The 22255-nt window shown below is 39.3% G+C and overlaps 2 protein-coding genes across 3 annotated transcripts in view; both read right to left on the bottom strand.

The window, feature by feature from the left end:
• LOC128076433 (claudin-8-like) overlaps positions 1–22255 on the bottom strand; it is a 146892-nt gene that overhangs the window by 111818 nt on the left and 12819 nt on the right. The window lies entirely within an intron of this gene.
• LOC128076435 (claudin-8-like) lies at positions 21513–22181 on the bottom strand. The gene has a single exon (XM_052674096.1). It carries the CDS (start codon positions 22179–22181, stop codon positions 21513–21515), a length of 669 nt encoding a protein of 222 aa, XP_052530056.1.

Here is a 22255-nt window from a genome sequence, read left to right as displayed (position 1 = left end):
CACTCAAGCTTGTCGAGATCTCTCTGGGTGGTATCCTGTCCTTCAGGCATGCTGACAACACCACACAGCTTGGCATCATCTGCAAACTGCTGAGAGTGCATTCCATCTCATAATAGCTATCACTGATGAAAATTTTAAAGAGCACCAGTCACAGTACTGGCTTCTGGGGACATCACTTGTCACCGATCTCCATCAGAACACTGAGCCACTGACCACCACTCTCTAGAATTAGATGATCTTAAAGGCCCCTTCCAATCCAAACCGCTCTATCGTTCTATGATCCCATTAATTTTCTGAGAATCAACCTATGAGTTTAACAGACATGACTTCCAAATCTATTTCAAGTCTCCATCATTAATTTTGTCCATAATATAACTGCTGATTTATGGTAATCATATAGAAAGTATCAAAACCACATTCAATATCTTTTACTTTATTTCTTTTACACGGACCTACATCCCAACTCCAAACAACAAAAGTTTTTGGAACTCATTGAATGATGCAATATTAACACTGCACTCAGTTAAAAGCCTTGGATGTTGACAGAAAGATTTCCAGGACTTTCATTGTGACCTTAACCAAGAAGGTTAAGCATTCAGCAAGACCTGGATAGGCTGGAGAGCTGGGCAGAAAAAAACCGGATGAGGTTTGACAAAAGCAAGTGTAGAGTCTTGCATCTGGGGAGGAATAATTCCATGCACCAGTACAGGTTGGGGGATGAGCTGCTGGAGGGGAGCTCTGCGGAAAGGGACCTGGGTGTCCTGGTGGATGACAGGTTGGCCATGAGCCAGCAGTGTGCCCTTGTGGCCAAAAAGGCCAATGGCATCCTGGGGTGCATTAAAAGAGCGTGGTCAGCAGGTCGAAGGAGGTGATCCTCCCCCTCTACTCTGCCCTGGTGAGGCCTCATCTGCAGCACTGCGTCCAGTTCTGGGCTCCCCAGTACAAAAAAGACAAGGATCTCTTGGAAAGAGTCCAGCGGAGGGCCACAAAGATGGTGAAGGGCCTGGAGCATCTCTCCTATGAGGAAAGGCTGAGTGAACTGGGTCTGTTCAGCCTTGAGAAAAGAAGACTGAGAGGGGACCTGATCCAGGTCTATAAGTATCTAAGGTGTGGGGGGCAGAATGGCGAGGCCGGACTCTTTTCAGTGGTGAGTGGAGACAGGACAAGGGGAAACGGCCGGAAACTGCAGCATAGGAAGTTCTGCACAAATGTGCGCAAGAACTTCTTTACAGTGAGGTGACGGAGCACTGGAACAGGCTGCCCAGGGAGGTGGTGGAGTCTCCTTCTCTGGAGATGTTCAAGACCTGCCTGGATGCCGACCTGTGCGACCTGCTGTAGGGAACCTGCTTTGGCAGGGGGGTTGGACTCGATGATCTCTGGAGGTCCCTTCCAACCCCTACGATTCTGTGATTCTGTGATTCTGTGATTCTGTGAAGGTAAGTGCTAGTAGTTACACATGGGCAGAGAAAGGTGAATAGCATGTGGATTAGAAATTTGGAGCCAGTACTTCTAGAAGACAGCACTTTACCTTCTCACTTAGTCTCAAAGAAAAACAATGGTCATGTTGAAATCAGTGAGAGTTTTGCCACTGATGTGAATGTAACCTGGGTTGCATTTCTTATTTGCAGCTTCTGCAAACCACTCTTTGAAGATATAAATTAGAAGATATAAAATTTGTCTTGGATGGAAGTCTAGAGGTTTAAAGGGGAAAAAAAAATACAAAGAGATGTCATTACTGTGGCAGAAATTTACCTTCTGTAGAGTCTTTGAACAATTTGCTCTCCTTCTCACTCACTCTTGTTCATTACAAAGATGCTAGGATACAGTGATCAACCTCAGACATCAGTCTGAGAGGTGGGATTTTAGATGTTCATTCAACACACACACACAGAAAATTCTTGGCTTCCTTTTAAAACAGACTCATTTCTAAGCTATGTGAGCTTCTTTCTTCCAGTGATGTCATATCCAACTCTACAGAATCAAAGAATCACAGAAGGGCTTATGCTGGAAGAGACATCAAAGATCATCTCGTTCCAAACCTCTGCTATGGGAAGGGCTGCAACCCACCAGCTCAGGCTCCCAGGGACCCATCCAAAACCTGGCCCTGAGCACTTCCAGGGATGGAGATGTTGTCTGGGCAACTTGATTTTTCTTGAATGTATCACATATATACATATGCACATGTATTAATATTTTCTTAGTTACTAACATTCCTTTTGCAAGGTTTCCAAGACCTAACATAAATACTTATTAAGGTGATAAGGAATTTGCTCTTGAAGACTTCTTGGGATCCCACAGATCTCCTTGTTATTTTGGTTAATTCTTAAATGTGCAGGAAAGAATGCTATAGTTAACCAATGGAAACATTTTGATAAAGGCCACTTTCATTTTTGGTACTTCCCTTAAGTGCTAATGCTTACACTTTAATGAGAAAATAATTCAGTTTCAAGTGGTTAAACTACGAAGCCAGAGGCTTATAGCGTATCCCAAAGTGGGAAATTGAGCCAGTTGTTCTATTGCTGGAAAGAGTTGTTATGCAGTGAGTTTTAAAAAACAGAAATAAAGAAATCACACATCCTAACTCCCCAGTGTTCTGAAATGAACTGCATCACTGTTACAGAAGCAAGAAATGAGACGGTGGATGCATTCTTCTTCCTGGAAGTGCAGTGCTGTAGGACCTTGAGGAAGTTGGTCATGTCCCCCAGTCGAGAAGATGTGTAGCACAGTGACCACAAACACATCAGAAATTGCTGTCTACCACAGCTCACCCAAGTGTGAGCATGGAAAGGAACATTCCCTTTTTGAGTATTCAAAGGAAACAGGGAAGCAGCTAGTCTCTGATTGCTGGCTGAGCCCCATAAGAAAGTGAGCTGCAACCAGACCATGCTTGTGTAGCATCTTGGGCCATGGTGCTCTAGAAGTTAACAGAAGTGCCTGTGCTATGGGAACAGATGGCATGAACAGTCACCATGTCAAGGATGTTCAGAGTGTCTGAAGGACATTTTTGTGTCTGATGGGTGATAAGTGCTTAGTTAAACTAGCCTCCTGCTTCCACAGAGGTAAAGAATCTGGACTAAGACACTGTCCACAGTCCAAGCTGATTCTCACCTATAGAAGACTCTAGCAAGTGCTAGAGGAAGGGAGAGTATTTCCAGCTGCTTGGTCCTCTAAAATTCATGCTGCTCTACAGTATGTAATTTCCAATAAGAAAACATGGAGAGATAGGAAATTGTCAGCTCAGGTCCTTTCACATATCCACAAACACAGATAAGAATAAGAAAGGCATTTTCTCTATTACAGGCAGGTAATTAGGAATTGACGTGTTGTCTCACTCTCACTGCAATTGCTTACCCTTTAGCCTCCCATCTGAGGAAATATATTATTTCTTTATACTTTCTTTGGAAATAGAAAGTACTTGACAATGGTAAACATATTCTACTAGAGGAAACATTTCACTGTGTTATAACTCTCCCTAATTATAGCTGTGTATCTGCTAGACAAGAAGCAATGCAGGACAGCTGGTGTTGGTCCTGTCAGTAGCAACTAATCTAATTTCCTGTCTTGTATAGCTACACAAGGCACCTTCACTGGTCCTGTTGCCTGTAAAAATGCTATTCCTATCCCTTAATATGGGATATTATATACTTTACTCTAATTGGGATGTTTAAAGGACACATAAAACCACCTACTCTGAAGTTCCAAGGGCAATTTTTAGAGTGCAGATTTTTCCATGCATCCTTCAGTTAAAATAATTATTTCTATATTTTCTTCCCATATTGTAGAGTTCTTTGCTAGATGAATATTGTATCTCTCCTCAAGGTGGATTTATTTCATCGGTACTGCCTGTATATCACTGGCAAAGCACTTAGGTATCCTTCAGGGTAAAATGCACTACATTCTGTTTTATTTCATATTGTGTCCTTGCCTAGATCCTTGAAAGTTTTTTATTACTTAGCATATGTTGGTTGGTGCTTTTTTTTCATAATCAGTTTAAATGCAATGTGTCCCTTGTCCAAGTTAATTACATGGTTGGGTTAATGACTCATTGCTTCAGGCAGTTGAGTAGGGAATTTAGCCAGTCATTAACATGTTGGCTGTTTTATTGCTTCTAAGTAGAAGTTTCCATCCAAAATCTAGATTCCGAAGTGTTTACCTTAATCAGAATTGAGTGGAAGTGGAAGATCCTTTCAAAGACCATTCCTTAAACAAATCTGCTACTCAATGCAGAAACTGTTGGTTTAGATGTTTAATTAACTGGATATCTAGGGGTTAAGAGAATTGTATCAGATTAATACCAATATGACAGTGAGTCAAATTCGTTCTAGAGAGCTTAGCTTGTTTGAGATGGCATCCACTGGCTGCAGAGCAGGAAATGAGCCCTCTGGAATAATTATAAAATTTCTGAGGATGCTTAAAGCTCTATGTCAGAACACATTTGGGGGTGAAAAAAACCATAAAATTTCACAATCATAAAATCACCAGTTAGCTTGAACTAGAAATACCTAGAAGTATATAGAAATACCTAGAAATACAAACATGCAAACAACAACAACAAAAACAACCAGTTTTGAAAACCATAGTTCTGTCTATGGGAAACAGGCATTATATTTGTTTTAGGAGACAGATGCCCATCCATCACTGCAATTCTCTGTAGAAGTGAACAAGAAATCCCCTTCAGCACCTTTGAAACTCCCCATCTGTTTTGAAAAATAGATGTCATCGACTACTGGAGGCATTTCGTCCTTTGAGAACAAGAAGCACAGGGAGAAAGGAAGTGGAAGGCTCGTGGGCAGGATTTGTTATGATGCTAATTATAAGCTTCTCTTTTGAGCCGGTTAGCACTTATTTCGATTAGCTGATGATCAAGACCACTTTCTGTCAGAATTTTGGCAGTTCTGACGAAATGAAATACTTTTTTCACGCAGCTCTGCTCCCCTCCTTAGGTAAGGCAGTAATGTGCAAGCTTGAATGCATCTCTGTTTGTATACAGTGTCCCAAAGGCAATGTTTGTTTTCTTTGTTTCAGTAGACAGAGGAATTGGATTTCTCATGTTTTATTCATGAAAGTATATCTTGTGAATGTGGCCTTCAATACATACTAGAGGCAAAAATATCACTAACAGTAGCTCCTGAAAGAATCCTTACTTGTGTAACAAATGGACACACAAATTGAATTACTGGTAATGCATGCCCACTCCATAATTGTAACCCAGTTTGGAATGTTGCTGAAGCAATTATCTTAGTTCAGAATTGCAAATCAGAAGTTCCTTTTAATCACGAAAGTAGGACATCTCATCTTAAACAAAGACAGCAGTGCAGGTCTGTAACATGTCTGACAAATTACTGTCGGGTTGGCAGAATGTATCAAATTACCCTCTCCTGACACCCAGCTTTAAAATGAACCTTTAGCTAAGCACTCCATTTCTTTCTTTGTTCCCAGCAGCTGTATTTGGTTGCAGAGTTGATAATTAGCAGAAATATTTTGCTTTATTTTCTTGTTTATGACCTTGTCATATTACCTCAATTCAACCCTTGTATTTACCTGCCAAAATGATTAAAGGCAATAGGAGGCGATTATTCAGCTGATGGTATCATATTTGCTGAAATTGAATTGGATCAACATAAATTTTTGGATGCTAGGGCAGGATGGTGGCTGAACAGATCCAAGCAGATGCACTGAAGCACCATGTCACTTCATCTTTCGCAGAGCAAACACATGTTGAGTCTAACAGTGCCACAGTCTGGGTGTGTTATTCAGTCTCAGCTATGGATTAATGTCTCTAATGCAAGACACTTCTTCATCTAATACTTGGTTCAGTTGGTGTCACCACTGTGCCAAGAGCAATGAGCCACAGATCAGAAATGGTTTCAACTTCTTCAGTTTTCAGCAAGGGGATAAATTCTCATCCTCTGAGCTTTCAGTGAGAGTTTGGCTCTGACCCCCCTCAGCAGTCTTTGGGTCAGCATGGGATTTTTCTAATCACTGTTGGCTGCTTCTCTCTAGCAGGTTGCCATTTGGTAGCACTACAGATTGTGTCCCAGTACAGCAGTCACTCCAGTTCTGCTTCTTTCTGCTAAGGTGTTGGGTTGGTTAGTTAAGGTGGGTCATACAGGTACACATAAGTATTACTTTTCAGAAAGGGTGGTCAGGCACTGGAACGGACTGCCCGGGGAGGTGGTGGAGTCACCGACCCTGGGGGTGTTCAAGGAAAGACTGGATGTTGTATTGAGGGACATGGTTTAGTAGGAGCTATTGGGAATAGGTGAACGGTTGGACTGGATGATCTTTTAGGTCTTTTCCAACCTTGGTGATTCTATGATTCTATATCCCCATCTGTGGACTTGATCCCAAAAGCAGCGACTTGTGGCAGAGGACAGAGGCAGATGGGTGGGAGATCATCTGTCTAAGATCTAGCTCCCAAGAGTCATTTGTACAAATGAAAATCTTTCCTAAATCATTTTTCTAAATGAGTTTAGCTCTCCATGTTACTTTGATATGACTGAAAGCCTGATTCAAGATCTTATATTGACAAATGACTATTTCATAACAAATATGATATATTTTTATGTCAACACACTGAAAAGGAAAGTGGCTCTTAAAATAAGCTGAGTTTCAAACAGTTGATGACATTCTACTTTTCAGCTAAGCTTCAGCAATCTGATTTGACTGCAGGTATATATATTTCATTTCATCATTCACTGACTTTGTGCACACGGAAGAGCTTACACAGAAAATAGTGAGTTCTATTTTGCAGAAACCAGGGTGGTTTTTGGAGGTCGCTAAGGAAGACAAAACTGTTTTTTATTCTCGTTGTTCTGTTAACAAATCCCCAGCCACGAGTTTCAGCCAACACTTTCACGGAAAATTAAACCTTTCTACAAACTAGGAGCTGATCATTCTGTGTTGCACAATTGCAGAATTCAAGAAAACACTCACAAGCTGAGGAAATGTGAGAATTTCAGAACAGGGACGTCTTCTCTGTTACAGAAACAGTGCTATTAACAAATAGTATCTCGAGAAAAAGTGAACTATGTAGTTATCAATTCCTGTGAGGCTTAATACATGTCCTTCTTGTTTCTCAGTGCTTTTTAAATGTTTCACCTTTTGATAAAAGAATTCAAAGACTTTAAATTCCCAGCAGAAATAAGTTTTTAGTAGGTTTTTGACTAAGAATTTCTAACGAAAATTCAACAAGTGCTGAGAACAAGTACTGAGTTAGCTGCGTAGTGGATAGGCAAAAGATAGCAATTCCTTACCTGTTTTCCTGGCGAAGTTTAATATTAATAATATGGCATTGCATCTGAATTACCTACCACACAAAAACATTCTGACAGGTTTGAACAGGTCCAAGGGGCAACCGCAAGGGAAATAACTTTTCCCGTCTTTCTTTTTCCAGGCAACAGATCTACTCTTCCATCCATTTTGTTCAGCACCAGAGTTACATCAGAATGGACTAATATTAAAGCTCCTGTTGTCTTCATTAGGCAAGAGTTATGTCAGACAAAACAACAACAACCAACAACAACAGCAACAAAAACAAACTCTGAGGAAAATAAGCAAAAAGTTCAAGAACAAATAAAAGAACCTTGTTTCAAATATACATGGACAGTTCATGCCAGAGATTAAATAAATCTCTTACGGGAACCAAAATTGTTAAGAACTGTGAATTTCTTTAAGGAAAGGAGTAATTCTTTTTATTATGATTATGTAGCTTTATGCAAATGCATATGCATATTTATCTATATTAATATGCATATTTATCTATATTAACTTGTTATGACAGCATTAGGGTTTAATTGAAAATACAGGGGTTTTTTTGATCATTTTAAAATCGCTTAAGTCAGTGGATTATGGAAGAATCCCAAATTATAAGTTCTTCCTAACTTAGAGCACCATTTCAGCATTTACAATTTCAGAACAGAGCTCATGAATGAGAACCTAAGGACTTTGAGATGCAGAAGATATACAAAAAACTGACACATTTTCTTTCAAAATAAAACTTTAAGTCAATTCAATTAATTTTGTGTCAGTGGCAAATGATTCTTCAAGTTCTAACATAGGTAAGTACATGTCTAGTCTCAGACTCTGATCCTCAGACTTCAAAAATTTCCATATTTAGTACCGTCACTTTAATTCAGTTTAATGTCAGAACTGTCAAAGTGAGGCATTCAAATACCATTCTGTTCTTCTTCCCTTTGATACTGAATACCACAAAGAGAGAAGATGAGGTTCAGTCACCCCAGAACTATGACATCCCAGACAAAATGCCTTCAGTATCTTAAGGTGAAAAGCTATGATGAATTACTCATTTTTAACTCCATGCTGATGTGCATTCAACTACATTACCTGTACAAACTTGTATAAATGACAGAGATGTTTTGCAGTGACATGGCCACGTACAGCTGTAGTTCTCAGTGGCTTAACATGATGAAATCAAGGCTGTCAATTCTCTCCCAGTCCTCCACCCCTCCCTTGTGCTAGCATTCATGTCAGCATTACCACAGGGTGAGCCATTTCAAGACAGTTGATCTAGCTGAAGATTGATACCCTTTTTCTGCTGGATTAACTTTAGCATTAGCTTCCTGCTCAGTGCCCTTCCTGAACAGGCTCACCATGGGGCCATGGAAATGTTTTTGATGACACCTTGCCATGAAACTGATTTATCTGTTTTATTGCAGCACAGCTTTAACTTGCCTTCTTCTTTTGTTGGTCTTCATAAATATTTGCAACTGTCTTCTATAATATGTCATAAATTAAAGCATTTGTTTGCATTCCTCCTACTCCATTTGAATTAATATACTTTTTTTTTAAGTAACTTTCATCTCAGGAAACAGACCAAAAGGTCACTATGAATTTTTATATAATCACATCACATTCTCCAGAGTATCTAAAGCACAGCACAGTGCGCCCTGTTGTAACTGCAGGGGCCTAATGGAAATCTGATGACTTCAATGCCAGGAAAGTCAGAATCGTTTTTAGTGACCAGTGGTAAATGCTTGGTGTGCAATACAGACACAGGGTGCATACTTATAGAATGGCCTGCATCGAAAAGGACAACAAAGATCATCTAGTTTCAGCCTCCTGCTGTGTGCAGGGTCGCCAACCAGCAGACCAGGCTGCCCAGAGCCACATCCAGCCTGGCCTTGAATGCCTCCAGGGATGGGGCATCCACAGCCTCCTTGGGCAACCTGTTCCAGTGCACCACCACCCTCTGTGTGAAAAACTTCCTCCTAATATCTAACCTAAACCTCCCCTATCTCAGTTTAAAATTTTTATGTGCTGAGGCTCTGGGAAATATGTCACACAAAGCAGATATTTTAGGAATCCTCATTTATCCAGAGTACTTAAGGGAACACATCATCTCCAATCACAGAAAAAGAAAATTTTGAGAAAGGGCTGAAAGGTAAAGATATTCTGAAAGGGAAATCAGATAACAAGAGAGAAATAAAGGGAAGATGTCAGGGGTAAATGCCTGCACCGCAACTCCAGAAATAAAAGTCCATAGAATGCCACAGATTTACTGAATCTTTAGATGAGAACCTACTAGTAGAGGGCTCGTGCTATCTGGAGCTGCTTAGTGTGAAGACATAGAACATAGGATTTCTCTAAAAATTACTTTGTCATGCTATCATGTGTTCTCTCTACTTAGGTTATACAATACTCTTTTTAGTGAAGCTGCTTTGGATCATGATATGCACTGCTAGTCTGAGCTCTCAAATGAAACAAAAGGAATAATAGGACTTGCTGAGCACAGACCTTTTTGGCTCTCCACACATTACAACCTAATCTCCTACTGCTGTCTGGGAAAGTTGTGGCGTTTGATTTTCCTTTCCCCAGCAGTGCTGTTATCAGGCTTTCCTTAACATGTTGGGACAGAGAAGACTCAGAGAAATAGTTAACTCCCAACTATGTCAGTGGGGCTTATAGCACAGGTGGAGCACAATAGCAATTTAAAGATTAGAAAATACATATTTTAAGGAAGAAAATAGGCTAAGGAAAAGCTTGTCCTGCACACATTTCTTCCTGCAATATACAAAACAGACAGAAGTGTATTTAATCAGACAAAATCACTTATTAACCCACAATTAAAATCTATCACTTGATAGCCCTTCAGCAGTATTTATGTTATCCTATGTTATCCTATGCCGATCACCTTCCTAGTTGAAAGATGAACATGGAGCTGTGGCCTAGATTATACTTTTTAGATTAGCATACATATAATGCATCCAGTTATAGCTCTCCTAATAGGCCAAGTTCCTTCTTGCCAAGATCCTAAAGTCATGGAAATGAGTTTGGATAGATTTTAAAACATAGGAAAATAATTTTAAGAACTATTTTACACACTAAAGTATCTACTATTTGGATTTCCTAGAACACAAGTAACAAGTTTACATAGGTAGATGCATGTTCAATTTAGGGGGATAAAAAAGTGTATTTAAAATCATAATCATATTTGCTGATTTTTTCTTAACATAAATTTATCTCAGCCTTTGATGCCCAGTGCCAGAGAGATGACAACAAACCTAGCTAGCAGTTTCACTCACTGGCAACCTCCCCGGTTGTAAATGCTGGTGACAATTTTGGGATATTTCATGCAACAGGGTCAAATACATCTGTTCAGAAATCACGAAGCTTTCCAAGAAAAAAAAAAAAAAAAAATCCATACTAAACTATGCTGTCTGATCAAATTTTCATCTTTTTTTCTTACATAATGTATCTGAAATTTTCCATGTTATAGAAAGCAGGAAAAAGAAAGGAATTCTTTTTTCCCATAAAGTATGCTTTCACAGCTAGTAAAAACTTTTCTTCCAAGGGCCATACATTGGGCTAGTATATTCTCAACTCCGTATCTTCCATAAAGCTACACTGATGCATGTTCCTGGCAAGAACAGATACTTCCTGAGTGTCCAATGTGGATGGAGCCTTTCTGTGTGAGTATGAGGGTCATACGTACTCCACCAGTTTTAGAGTAGGGGTAAGAAACCCTGTGCAGATACAACTACACACCTGAAGCCAGTCCTGGAATCAAATTTCAGTGCATAACATAGACAAAGCAGTGGACTGTGTCTTCCTGGATCATTCTGAGAGCTACTTAGCACCCACCTTTCTCTTTTTTTACAGACCTTGGCATTTAACTCCCTAATGCTATTCATTTCCAGCATGTTTTTGCTTGTCTCTGCTGGTAATTCCCCACAGCCACTGGCGGAGGCTGTCCAGTATTAATCTTCTCTGCTGTAAATATATATGAATTTTCCTTTGGAATTCTGTAGTGAAATGTTTGCAGAACTTATACTTTTGAAGCACAGAAAGGAACATTACTGTGAACTTATCATTAAAATGTCGAAAAGTTTCCCTACTCCAAGAAAAACTAAAAACTGCTGATTTACATATTAATAGACCTTTTACAGGAAGATAACAAATGCAATCTTTGGCCAGATACAGAGAATTAATTACAGTAAGATAAAGGATCCCATGAAATACACAAAGCAAGCCCTGTGTATTCTGAAATAATATTACTATGTGAAGTTTCAGTATATACTATAACACTGCAGGAAGAATTATTTTTATTTTAATGTCTGTTGCAGGGTTTTACCAGGAGAGAGATGAGACAGAGTTTAGTATGTGCTATCCATTTAAAACACTGTACTAAAGCAGACAAAGGAGATAAAATGGATAAAAAGAAGGTTACAAAAGCCACAAAGCTGAGTTCTTTATCCATCTCAAAAGTTGGAAATCTGTGAAAGAGCTCACTACTGACAAAAAAAAAAAAAAAGAAAAAGACAAATTCAAGGATAATCTAAGCACTCCAAAAGGTAAATAAGTTATTGAGTCTATTGCAGCTGCAGAACAAATAGGGGAGATACCTGCCTTCGAGCTACTGCCTGCCAGCACCACAGATAAGGCATTGTCAGAGACAGAGCGCTGCTCGAAGGACACAGAGCAGAAGTGATCATTTAAACTGCAACAAGTCATCAGGAGCAGAGATTTCCTCTAAGTGCTCTGCAGCAAATCAAGAAGGATAGAGAAGGAATATTTACAGAAATACTCAGCCAGTTACTGAAAAGCGTCCTAAACACTGGGAATTAGTCAATGTTCCTTCATCCAGCATATTACGAGCCAGGTAGCCTTTCTGCATGATCAGTTAGATTTGATGACTAGATAACTACAGTGAGAGACATGAAGACATGAAACATCTATTTATCTCTCCATCTATATCCTTCAGTTCTTGCTTCATTGCTGTGTTATTTAACAAGAACATCCTCTGCTAGACAAACCTGTGTGACTGTAAAAGTACACCCACACTTCCCAGATTATTAGAATTCTTTGAGCTAATACAGGCATAAAAGAAGGGCAATCTTTTGTGATTTATTTGTGCCTTAAAGAAGCACTTGATAAAATCACTAACAGGAAGCTACTGGTGGGCAGTTTGTTATAGTGTGCACTCACATACACCCACACAGAGGTCCTTTGGGAACTGGCAGCTGGTCAACGAGTGAAATGTAAAATGTTGATAACGACTTTGCAACCCAGACCAAACCTATAGAGTCCAATGAGAAATATCACATCCTTCTGCAGCACCCACAAAAACTATTGCAATGTACTAGTTTTACTGACTTATGAATAAGCTGCTGCATCATCAATTTGCATATGTATGTAAATTCTAGACATAAACACATGGATTTTAAATAATTTCTTCTTCAGCTAGCCATTTTGCTGCTACACAATTTCGTCTGGTCTGTCGGCTTTCCAGCTAACAACAGAACCTTTGCTGGGTCCTATTAGCCATCTCCTGATAGGAACAAGCTTGTTTCTTCCTGCACATTTGGTTTTGATACTGTTTCTTCTTCCTAGCTGTCCATTACCAGCATAGCCAAGTGGTCTGGTCTTGAGAACTAGGTATTTCTTAGCCTCATCCTCTGCATGGTACATAATGTTGAGGGTGCACTGAGATAATGGAGCTGACAGTGTATGTAAGGAAAGGAATCTAGGCCTGGAAGTGCTAACACTGCTATGCTTCCCAGATGCTGAAGCTTAGGATCTCACTGGGACATCAGTTGAGTCAGTCACACAAGAAGTTAGCAAAGGCAAGCATGTGCTTGTGTGCATTGCACAACCAGGGCCTTAAATTTCCTCCATCTGTAAAATTAGAATCACACACCTTCCTTGCTACATAGGAAATGCAGAAATTCTTTTACACAGTACCTAACAGTGATTTGAAGACACAAAGAAATGAGTAAGCATTTATTTCTAATAGTCTCACCTTGCCCTGCTTGTATGGCCTAGACAGCCATGTTTCCCAGGACGGCCTCCTCTCATTTAGCTTCTTGTAGCATTCACGAAGTCTGGCTGTTATTTGCTAGAAAGCAGTATGTATGTGTTGACATTTCAAGACCAAGTACTGTAATTCTTATTAAGGTGTTCCAAATGCCACCAGCGTTGTTTTCCTGCACTCTCTAAACCTTACAGCTTCCCTCTGCTCAGTCATTCTCCTTTTAAAATATGTTTTGCCTTTCTCTGCCCTCATCCACTCATAACTACTCCTTCTATCTGTGTATCCTTTAAGCCCTGTCTTTATTTTAATGCATGTATTTCAGTAAAGCTCAAAGCTTCCTCTTCTAGTTTTGTTAGGAGATGCTTTGCAGAAATAAATTTTTCAGTGCAACTACTCTGATCACTCGGTTTGTCACAAAAGAAGAGTGCAGTGTAATCTAAGAATACATGATTTTCCTGAATAAATAGTGGCATGGGGAATTTGGGGAATTTAAGATTTATGGCTTGTCTCTAAGCAGAGAGACAAGATATATTAAACATTAATGCTTACAGTAAACATAAAAATAAATATTCAAATGTGTAAATAAAACATGAATGTGGATTTTTCAGCTAAAAAGAGGCAAGAAAACCATCTTTTATTCTTTTAACAGAAATTCCAGTATATTTTAAGTTGAATTTTGTTTTCGGTTCTTATTAAGATTGATTAATTTAGACTTCCATGTACATCCTGTGGCTAAAAATTGAGTTATTGCCAGTGATAACCACGCTTTGAAAAAGGAAATGCCGATCTGAATTCATTTGAACTACATGCATAGTTCCTGTTCTTGCAATTAGCTTGAAAAATCAAATAACTCTGTCGTAGTAAAATGTAATGATTATCTGTCATAAAATGTAAGATCTACCAAGAGCTTGAATGTTACATGGAATGTTATGAATATTTGTAAGAGGCAGTGTTTGCTACCCTTTTCCCAGATCATTTTGCCTTCCCCCACTCGATTACACATCAATTAATCATTTTTCACAAAATTGAAAGAAAAAAGAAAGCATTACAGAGTAGTACAAAGAGAGTATTTCAGATGTCCTGGAATCATATTACTGAACAGTTTTTATCTCAACTGAAGTTTTATTTATTAATCCAGTTAAAAATTTGATATTTCTATTTTAATTAAGCGGCGCGATATTGCTCACGCATTTTAAAAAGCCTACTTGTTATAATTCCTTCTGTGATGGTACTATTATGTCACCAAGTCCTAGATAAATCATAACTTTATGAAAGCCCTAAAGCCAGCTCCCTTATGAAGTCAGTAACTTTGGCCCAGGTAGCAGATGGCTGGTGGTGGGAACGGCTGTGCCCAGCCTGAATCCGTGTTCTCCTACCAATGGGGAACATCTGGCAGCTTGCACTGCCCATGGTACCCTTTAGCACAAGTTGCTATAAGGGAAATAGCACAGCAATCTGGATGCAATCTGGATTCATAAACTCCTCCACTGACAGGACAACGTACATCAAAAAATCCCAAAATGTATTTTACTGGGAGGGGTGGATTTGCAGCTGTTAATTAGGGAAGTAAGCACACAGTGAGTAAAGTGTACTTGCTTATGTTCTCATCATTGGAAAATCTTAATATTTAGTAACATTCACTCTAAGTATTACATAACAGATTACATTACCTGGAAACACTTATTAAATAATGGCAAAACAATTCAGTGTACATAGCCATCATGTTTTTATTGTGTGCACACATGTAAGCAGGAGGAGTTGGTTCCAGAAGTGCCAAAGGAGAAAGAACACACAAATCCAGGTTATTAGAGGCGATATTCTGGGAGTTATCCATCTCCATAAGAAACTCTGAGCAATAGAGTAAACATCTCCAGTAATGTTGAGAGAATATCCAAAACAAATAGAGCTGACAGTGATATGTCTGATGCTTTAAAGTTCTGTTGGACATAGCACAAGCCATTCCATTCACTCCACTGAAATTTACCTTTGCTCCTTACCTATGAGTGCACAGAAACAACTTGAACATTTATCTCCAAAATCTTGTATCCCGATATCACTTGTTTTAGTAGGAGTTATCATTTTTGACTTCAAAACTTCACTTCACTCTGAAAGGTTTTAAGGATATTTTGGCTCACAATGTGAAATGATGTTGGTCTGAAATGATGTGTTGGTACCGTAAGTCCAGCTGAGTCATGGATTTACAAGCAGTACTTTACACAGGAAGGCTCTTGAAGGACAATTTGTCTCTTGCAATGCTCAAAGAAAGATTAGCATGTAATTAGCTCCTGGCAGTAGCGTGCTTCCAGACAGTGGGATGTCAAACAGATTTTTGGGTGGCATGCAAACCAGGTAATGGGTGCAGTGAGCTCAACAGCCAGGAAGAGGAAGTTGCTGCTACTCTTGGCCAGAGATAGACGCATGCTTTTTGTTGTCTGTGTTAACTAATACTTCATCACCATGTACACAACCCTCAGTAAAATGAGTTTCTTAATCCACAAACCTCATTTCTTGATAATTACTTACATAATCATTGCATTGCATTTTCCTGCTTGAAGAGAAATGAACAAAAGACTTGGGAAATGGGGGTAAACACCCCATGTTAGAAAAAAGGCTCATCCTAATGCAGCAGCATGGAGACATGAAAACCTGGACTGCAGGAGATCCTCAGGCACAATATGGAGTCACTGCATTAAGCATTATGAACAAGGAATGTCAGGCCCACAGTTTCTTCTACTCACCCATGGCTGAGCTACTGATGCCCAGGACCAGCTCCAACATGACGCTACACATGACCTGCTTGCACTCTTGTTCCCCTCAATGGCAGGAGCTTAGCATCAGTGCTGGACTTCCTCATGTCTCTCTTTGCATGGCTGCACTACTATCAGGTTGATGTTGAAAATGCTTGCAAAAGGCTTATTGGACGTACAGATAATATGTTGGGCCTTGAAAGACCAGCACTCAGTCTAACCTGTGAAACCTGGCTTCGTTAAAAATATGTAGTTAACGACATACTTTTCTTCAACACGTGGAGTTTCTGTTGCCAATTTTTGCTAAATTCAGGATGAATGTGACAGTATGTGAGGCAATGTTTGTTAGGGTCTAGAGATTATTTTCTATCTCCCAGCACCATCTGGCATTACGGTGGAAACTCTGAATGAATAAACATTGCTTATCGTTCTGTCAATCACTCATCCATCAGAAAGAAGCCAAAACACTAATGTACTCATCCTGTTTGTCATTTGACAATCAGGGGCTACTTCACAGTAATTGAGACAAAAACCACAGATTAAGGTCTGTAGAAGAAATGGACAACAGAGATTTAGCATCGTAATGCATTATTCAGTTCGACTGATGCAGAGAACAGGGCTTGATGGGTTTGTAGTTTCTTTTTTTAAGTATCTCTTTTGCACACAGGTGCTGGAATTGTCAGTTAAGTTGTGTACATTTCTTGTTTTTATTTAGAAGTGAGATTCTATGGTTTAAATAAAGTAAAAAAGAATACTGATGAGAACTGCATGATAAATTCATTTCTAGTAATGGATACCCAGGTAGTATTTGTTTATTACTGGGACAATAGTTGTAGGACAGACAATGTTCATTTCAACATTTTAAGGTAATTCTGTCAGTTCACTCCTCAGAGCACAGAGCTGCCTCCAGATTCTCTGGCTCCGCTTCCCCTGTCACAGCAGCAATCACTGCAGCTCTAGCAGTGAGTTCTCCTGGATAACAGACAGACACAGAATCTTTGATTAAAATGACACCTCTTCTTAAAACTCATCTCACCTGCAAGATCTGTTCTGGTTTGTAGAGTGCTGATGAGGGAAGTATGTTGAAGAGGAGTGTCTCTGCAGCAGCACATACATGCCACTGGCTTCTCCACTTGAACTGGGTGCTATCAGCGAGAACACAGAAAAACTTACTTTTCCATAACACCTCAAAATTTCACACTATTCAGGTGATGATATTTTCAAGTGAGAAGATTTCTAGAAGGAATGGGCAAGTGGTTGCATATAATAGAATAAAAAGCCCAATGGAAACAACAGCTCACTCATTTTCAAAGGAGTAGAATGGATAAGATCCTAAGGTAGCCTTTTGTATTCTGTTTTTCTTCTCGTACAAACAGCTGAGCTTCATGAAGCACTTTCCCTTCTCCCTTTTATCGTTTAAAAAATGATGCCGTTGGTTGTATTGTCACTGAGGACACAACTGTGTCCTTCCATTCTGATACCCAGAACTGAGCAGCCTCTCTGGTTCTGACTCTGCAGGTGCATGTGGCTTGCTAACACCACTGTCACAACCCCTTCCCTAGCCATCTCTGCTCCTTGATGTTGCAGAAAATGAAATCTTTATGCTTTGAAATATTTTTGGTTTGTCCTCGCTGACAGCAGGAACATTTTTTGCAAGGGGCAACCGAACACAATAAGCACTGCCACAGATCTTTTTGGCTGAACACGTCCTATTTATCAGGGCACTTCTTGTTTTCTTTTGCTTTCTGTAGTCATAAAATGTCACTTCATTCTTACTTGGACTCTGAAACTCAAATTACATTGGCAAAGTGTGTAAGGCAGAGAACATTCCTGTAACAGAGAGAAAGGAGAACCATTGTTTACTTGTTGGGTCAGCTCTGTCCCAGTTTTTAAAGATCATATAGGAATCCCTTGAAAAGACCTTTGTGCCTTTTTCAAAAGGACAGTTTTAGTCCGTCAGAGGGATGCAATCAAGATTCACTTTCTGACTTTGTGACTACTGTTAATATTCAGGGCAGTTCATAACATTTTTTAACATATATTTTTGTAGAGATCGTGTCTCTGCATATCAGGACAGATGACTGCACGCTCTCCTTTGTCTCAAACCCCATTTGATTCAACTTTCTGTTATAATGAAATGTTTTGCTAAGCCATCATTTTTGCTATAAATATGTTCCTTTGGCTGCATCTTAGTCATGGATTATTTGCTGCACAATCTTTTCAGCTCAGAGATGAATATACATTTTGGGACCAGCTTTTGAAATACTGACTTGCTTCAGGAAACTTCTTATAAGCAAGAGTTGGAAGCCAACACTAAATCAGTTTTGTGTATTTTATTTCCCAAGGAATCAGACTCACTTTGTTTATTATCTATCAAGCCTAAAGCATAGCGTAAAAAACAAGACTGAATCAGAAGAGGACATTATAAAAATACTGAATCTGTTTTCCTCTTCCAGTGAAGAAACACATTCATTCACTTTAATGCAAAAAAAAGTACTATGATACAAAGACACAAAAAAAAGAAAACTGAAGGGTTCATACATTTATTTCAGATACACAGCAAAATCTCAGTTCTTCACTTATATTTCCAAAGCAATTTTGCCTTGTGATCTCAAAATATTAAAATGTATGATAGCATCAGCATATTAAAGTAGATATTTAAGCACAATTTCTAATTAGTTGTTATTAACAAATACATCAGGCCTGAAGTTTCTGACAGTTGTACCTGAAGGAATGTGAACATAGTACCACTGTAACAAGTTTACTGCCTCCACTCCTTAATGAAATAGAGCTGCAGAACATAAACACCTGACACAGTATTTTAGTAATCTCCGATCTATCCATAGTAAATGATACTCACATGCTAGCCTGAAAAAGTATTTATTTACATTCTCATGCCTCCAAACTGCACCTTCCAACTACTTCCGAGCATTGTTGATTTTGAACAGGGGAAAAGGAAGAACTAAAAATAGTGACTTTCTTAATAGCTGTAAATGCACCCGTAGAGTTCACTCAACATCATTTGTACCTCACATACAGAGGTAAAATATTCAGTAATCGTCTTAATGAGGTTACCCACACCACCATCCCCTAAATTCAAAGACAGATTAAACACAGCATGAATCTCTTGCAGATTCACATCTCCTGACAACTCAATCCTGCACCAAATTTTAGTGCCACAGGCTCTTAAACACATGTGGGTGAATGTAAGGCACTAAATCACATCACTGGAAATTGCAGCTTGTGTCAATAAAGCCCCACACATCCAAACAGTGGCCCAGCATGGCCATACAGTTGAAATCAGGATCAGATTCCAAATGTCCACACAAGTACGTTGTTGTCTGCCTGAGCTCATCTTCAGATCAACTGTTAAAGAGGAGGATGAGTAATAGGCTATTATCAAATGTTAATGTTAGATGTAAAAAGCGTAGGTTTTCTCTGAAATCAGTCCAAAACACTCAAATAAAGCAGTTTTATCTTTAAACTCTTTGAAAATGCTAAAATGACACACCCAGTTCAAATTTGATTTCCAGATCAACCTTCTGATAGTAAAGCATTCAGGATCCCTTAATTAATGTTATAGAAAGCTGCACTTAATTACTTCTTAAGCACTTGTATCTACATAAAGTTGCATTACATTGCATACATCATTATTTAAATCCATTACCTACACATAAATACGCATCAAATTTGCATTGCAAATGTCTTCATCTTCTGCTGGGTTAATCACAAATGTCATATCTAAATCAATCCAAAAACTTCAGTTCTGGCTCACTAATCAAACATTTATTTAAAAAATATATGTATTATAATATACACATACAATAAAATAACAGATGAAGGTATTCCAGGTAATATAAATTATAGTCAAATTCAAGAAAACAATTCCATTGAAATAACTTGTCTGGTCCAGTGAGAGCTGTTGTTAAAGATACTGTGTATACCACATGTACAGCCATCAGCCATCAGGCAACATAAAAAATATATTTTAGCACTAGAAAATCTATGCAGAAATGTCACCTTCAAGATCCATCTGGAATTAATAAGTGCTAATTTGACTCCTCAAGAGATGAGCAGAGCACTTTAAACCTCTTTCCTAGTAACAAGAAATTCCCACTAAAAGATCTGAGCTGGTTGTTGTAAATGTAAATGAGTGTTAGCTAATATGTGTAACACATATCCACATTTGGCCCCATGGTTTCATTTGACTTTCATTTCACGTAGTCAAGTTTATAAAAGGCTTTTTTAATTAAATGTAGCTTTCAATCTTCTTTAAATTGAACCATCAAATGAATAAATAGAGGCATTGCTCTGTACAACTTGAAAAGTCATTAAACTCAAGTTTTCAGATACTAGTCAAAGACATAGGAAAAGATCAAACTGTGTCAAGAAATATCAATGAAATGGTGCCATCCATTACTACTGTGTGAAGACCAAGAAACAATGTTTTTAAAAGGAATTCTGGAACTCCTTTGGTCACTTAACAGTACTGTGACATGCCTGCTTTTAGAAGCATGTTCTAAGGTTCATCTGTGAAAAAGCACAACTGAAAATACTGTTGAATTCTGCACAATGGACAAACAGGAATCAGGTTACACAGCTCATGTTTTAAGATAAGTTTTGTAAACATAAAGCATTCAGAACAACATCAGGACTTGTTTTTTGCAGGCATGATATAAGATCTAGGCAGGAACTCTTGATCTTCCAGCAAGCAAGTGGGGATTGCACATTTAGATTTGCCTGGCTTCTTTAATTACACTTCACATAATCACAGAGCTTTAAAGTGCATGAAGACAGATACTCTGTCCTGCATTTTGTAGAAGAGAAGAACCCCTTGAAGATGGGACTTACCAGGCAACAGAAAATTAATACATTCATGACAAAGTCTGGTGAAGTGAATACAAATTTTATTATTCCATGAGATGAATTCTGTGCACTGCAGAAGATGTAGGAAGGATATATCAGCTCCACAAGTGTCTGTTAAACCCACAGTCAATCAAAGGTCTCTGACAAGGGAGCATTTGAGTGTTAGTACTGGAAATAAGATTACTGGGGGCTTTTCCATTCATTCAATGACTTTTTCCACCATGCTGCCAAATCCATGCTTCTCATCACTGTTGTAGATCAGTCCTTACAAAGACTTTACCTTAAAGTAAAATGCACTGCTCCCTTTGCCTGTCATGGTCTTGGGGATGGGCAATGGTACCATTGTTCAGTAGCTGCCTGCCTTCCAGCCCAACCATACTGTTAGTCTTCTACAAGGGATTCCTGACAGCTGTTTTTTCTTTCTGTGTCAGTGAGATTTTTCTTTTGAGGTCTAACATGCCCATGCAATAACATTTCCTACAAGCACGTTAGAGAGCAAAGAAGTATGTCAGTGGTAAATAGCAAATGAAAAAAATAGTTCATCTATTACAGACTCACAGTTTAATCAGGCACTGAAGTCAGTTGGGACATATCAAAACACTAAGTCAAAAGATTCCATGTAGCCACTACACGTACGCCTGCATGCTTAGCAGTGTCCCTCCTGCCGTGTTAGGTTTGTGCAATCTGTGATGAGGAAGTGAAGGATACCTAGATTTTGGGGTTGTTCCAGCCCAGCACCAGAAGCTACAGTACATTGCTCCCGCCATGACAAGAAATGCAGCGCTCACCCAGCCCACGTAGAGAGCAGCTCCTAGTTCTCGTTTCAATGGCGTAGGAACTTTTGCATCGTAGAAGTCATGAATGATGCTGCCACCAGTCCAGGACACAGGGATCAGAACAAGGACGCCCGTCACAAGAAAGGCAACTCCAGCTGCTAACATGAAGATACTGATGCCCTGGGGATCCTCCTTGGTCCAGTGAGTGTACTTCACACCAACAATGGCCATCAAAAAGGCAATGATTGACAGGAGCACTGCAGTGCACATGAGGGCTCTGAACGCCTCTAAGGGTGGGGGAAGAGCCAGGATAGAGTCATAGAACTTGCACTGTAGCCTGATGCCCATCTGGCTGATGCAGTCCATCCACAGTCCTTCCCAGATAGTCTCAAACACCACGATGTTACTGTCAATGTGGGCAGAAACTCTCCATTGTGGCATAGCTGTAGCTGCCAAAGTCCCGACCATGCCCACGCCTCCAAATATTAGACCAATGATTTGTAGTGCACAGCAAGCCATGCTTCTTCTGAAAAAGGCACCTCAAGCAAGGGGGCCTAGCAAGTCTTCCAAAAGCACTCTTTCACTGAAGAAAT

This window comes from Tympanuchus pallidicinctus, unplaced genomic scaffold (genome assembly GCF_026119805.1).
Source record: "Tympanuchus pallidicinctus isolate F22 unplaced genomic scaffold, pur_lepc_1.0 scaffold14, whole genome shotgun sequence".
In the NCBI taxonomy this organism is placed as follows: domain Eukaryota; kingdom Metazoa; phylum Chordata; class Aves; order Galliformes; family Phasianidae; genus Tympanuchus; species Tympanuchus pallidicinctus.
This window is presented reverse-complemented; position numbering and strand designations above follow the sequence as displayed.

What these genes read in the sequence shown, in the direction of transcription:
- LOC128076435 (XM_052674096.1), bottom strand. Translation starts at nt 22,181, where the DNA reads ATGGCTTGCTGTGCACTACAAATCATTGGTCTAATATTTGGAGGCGTG.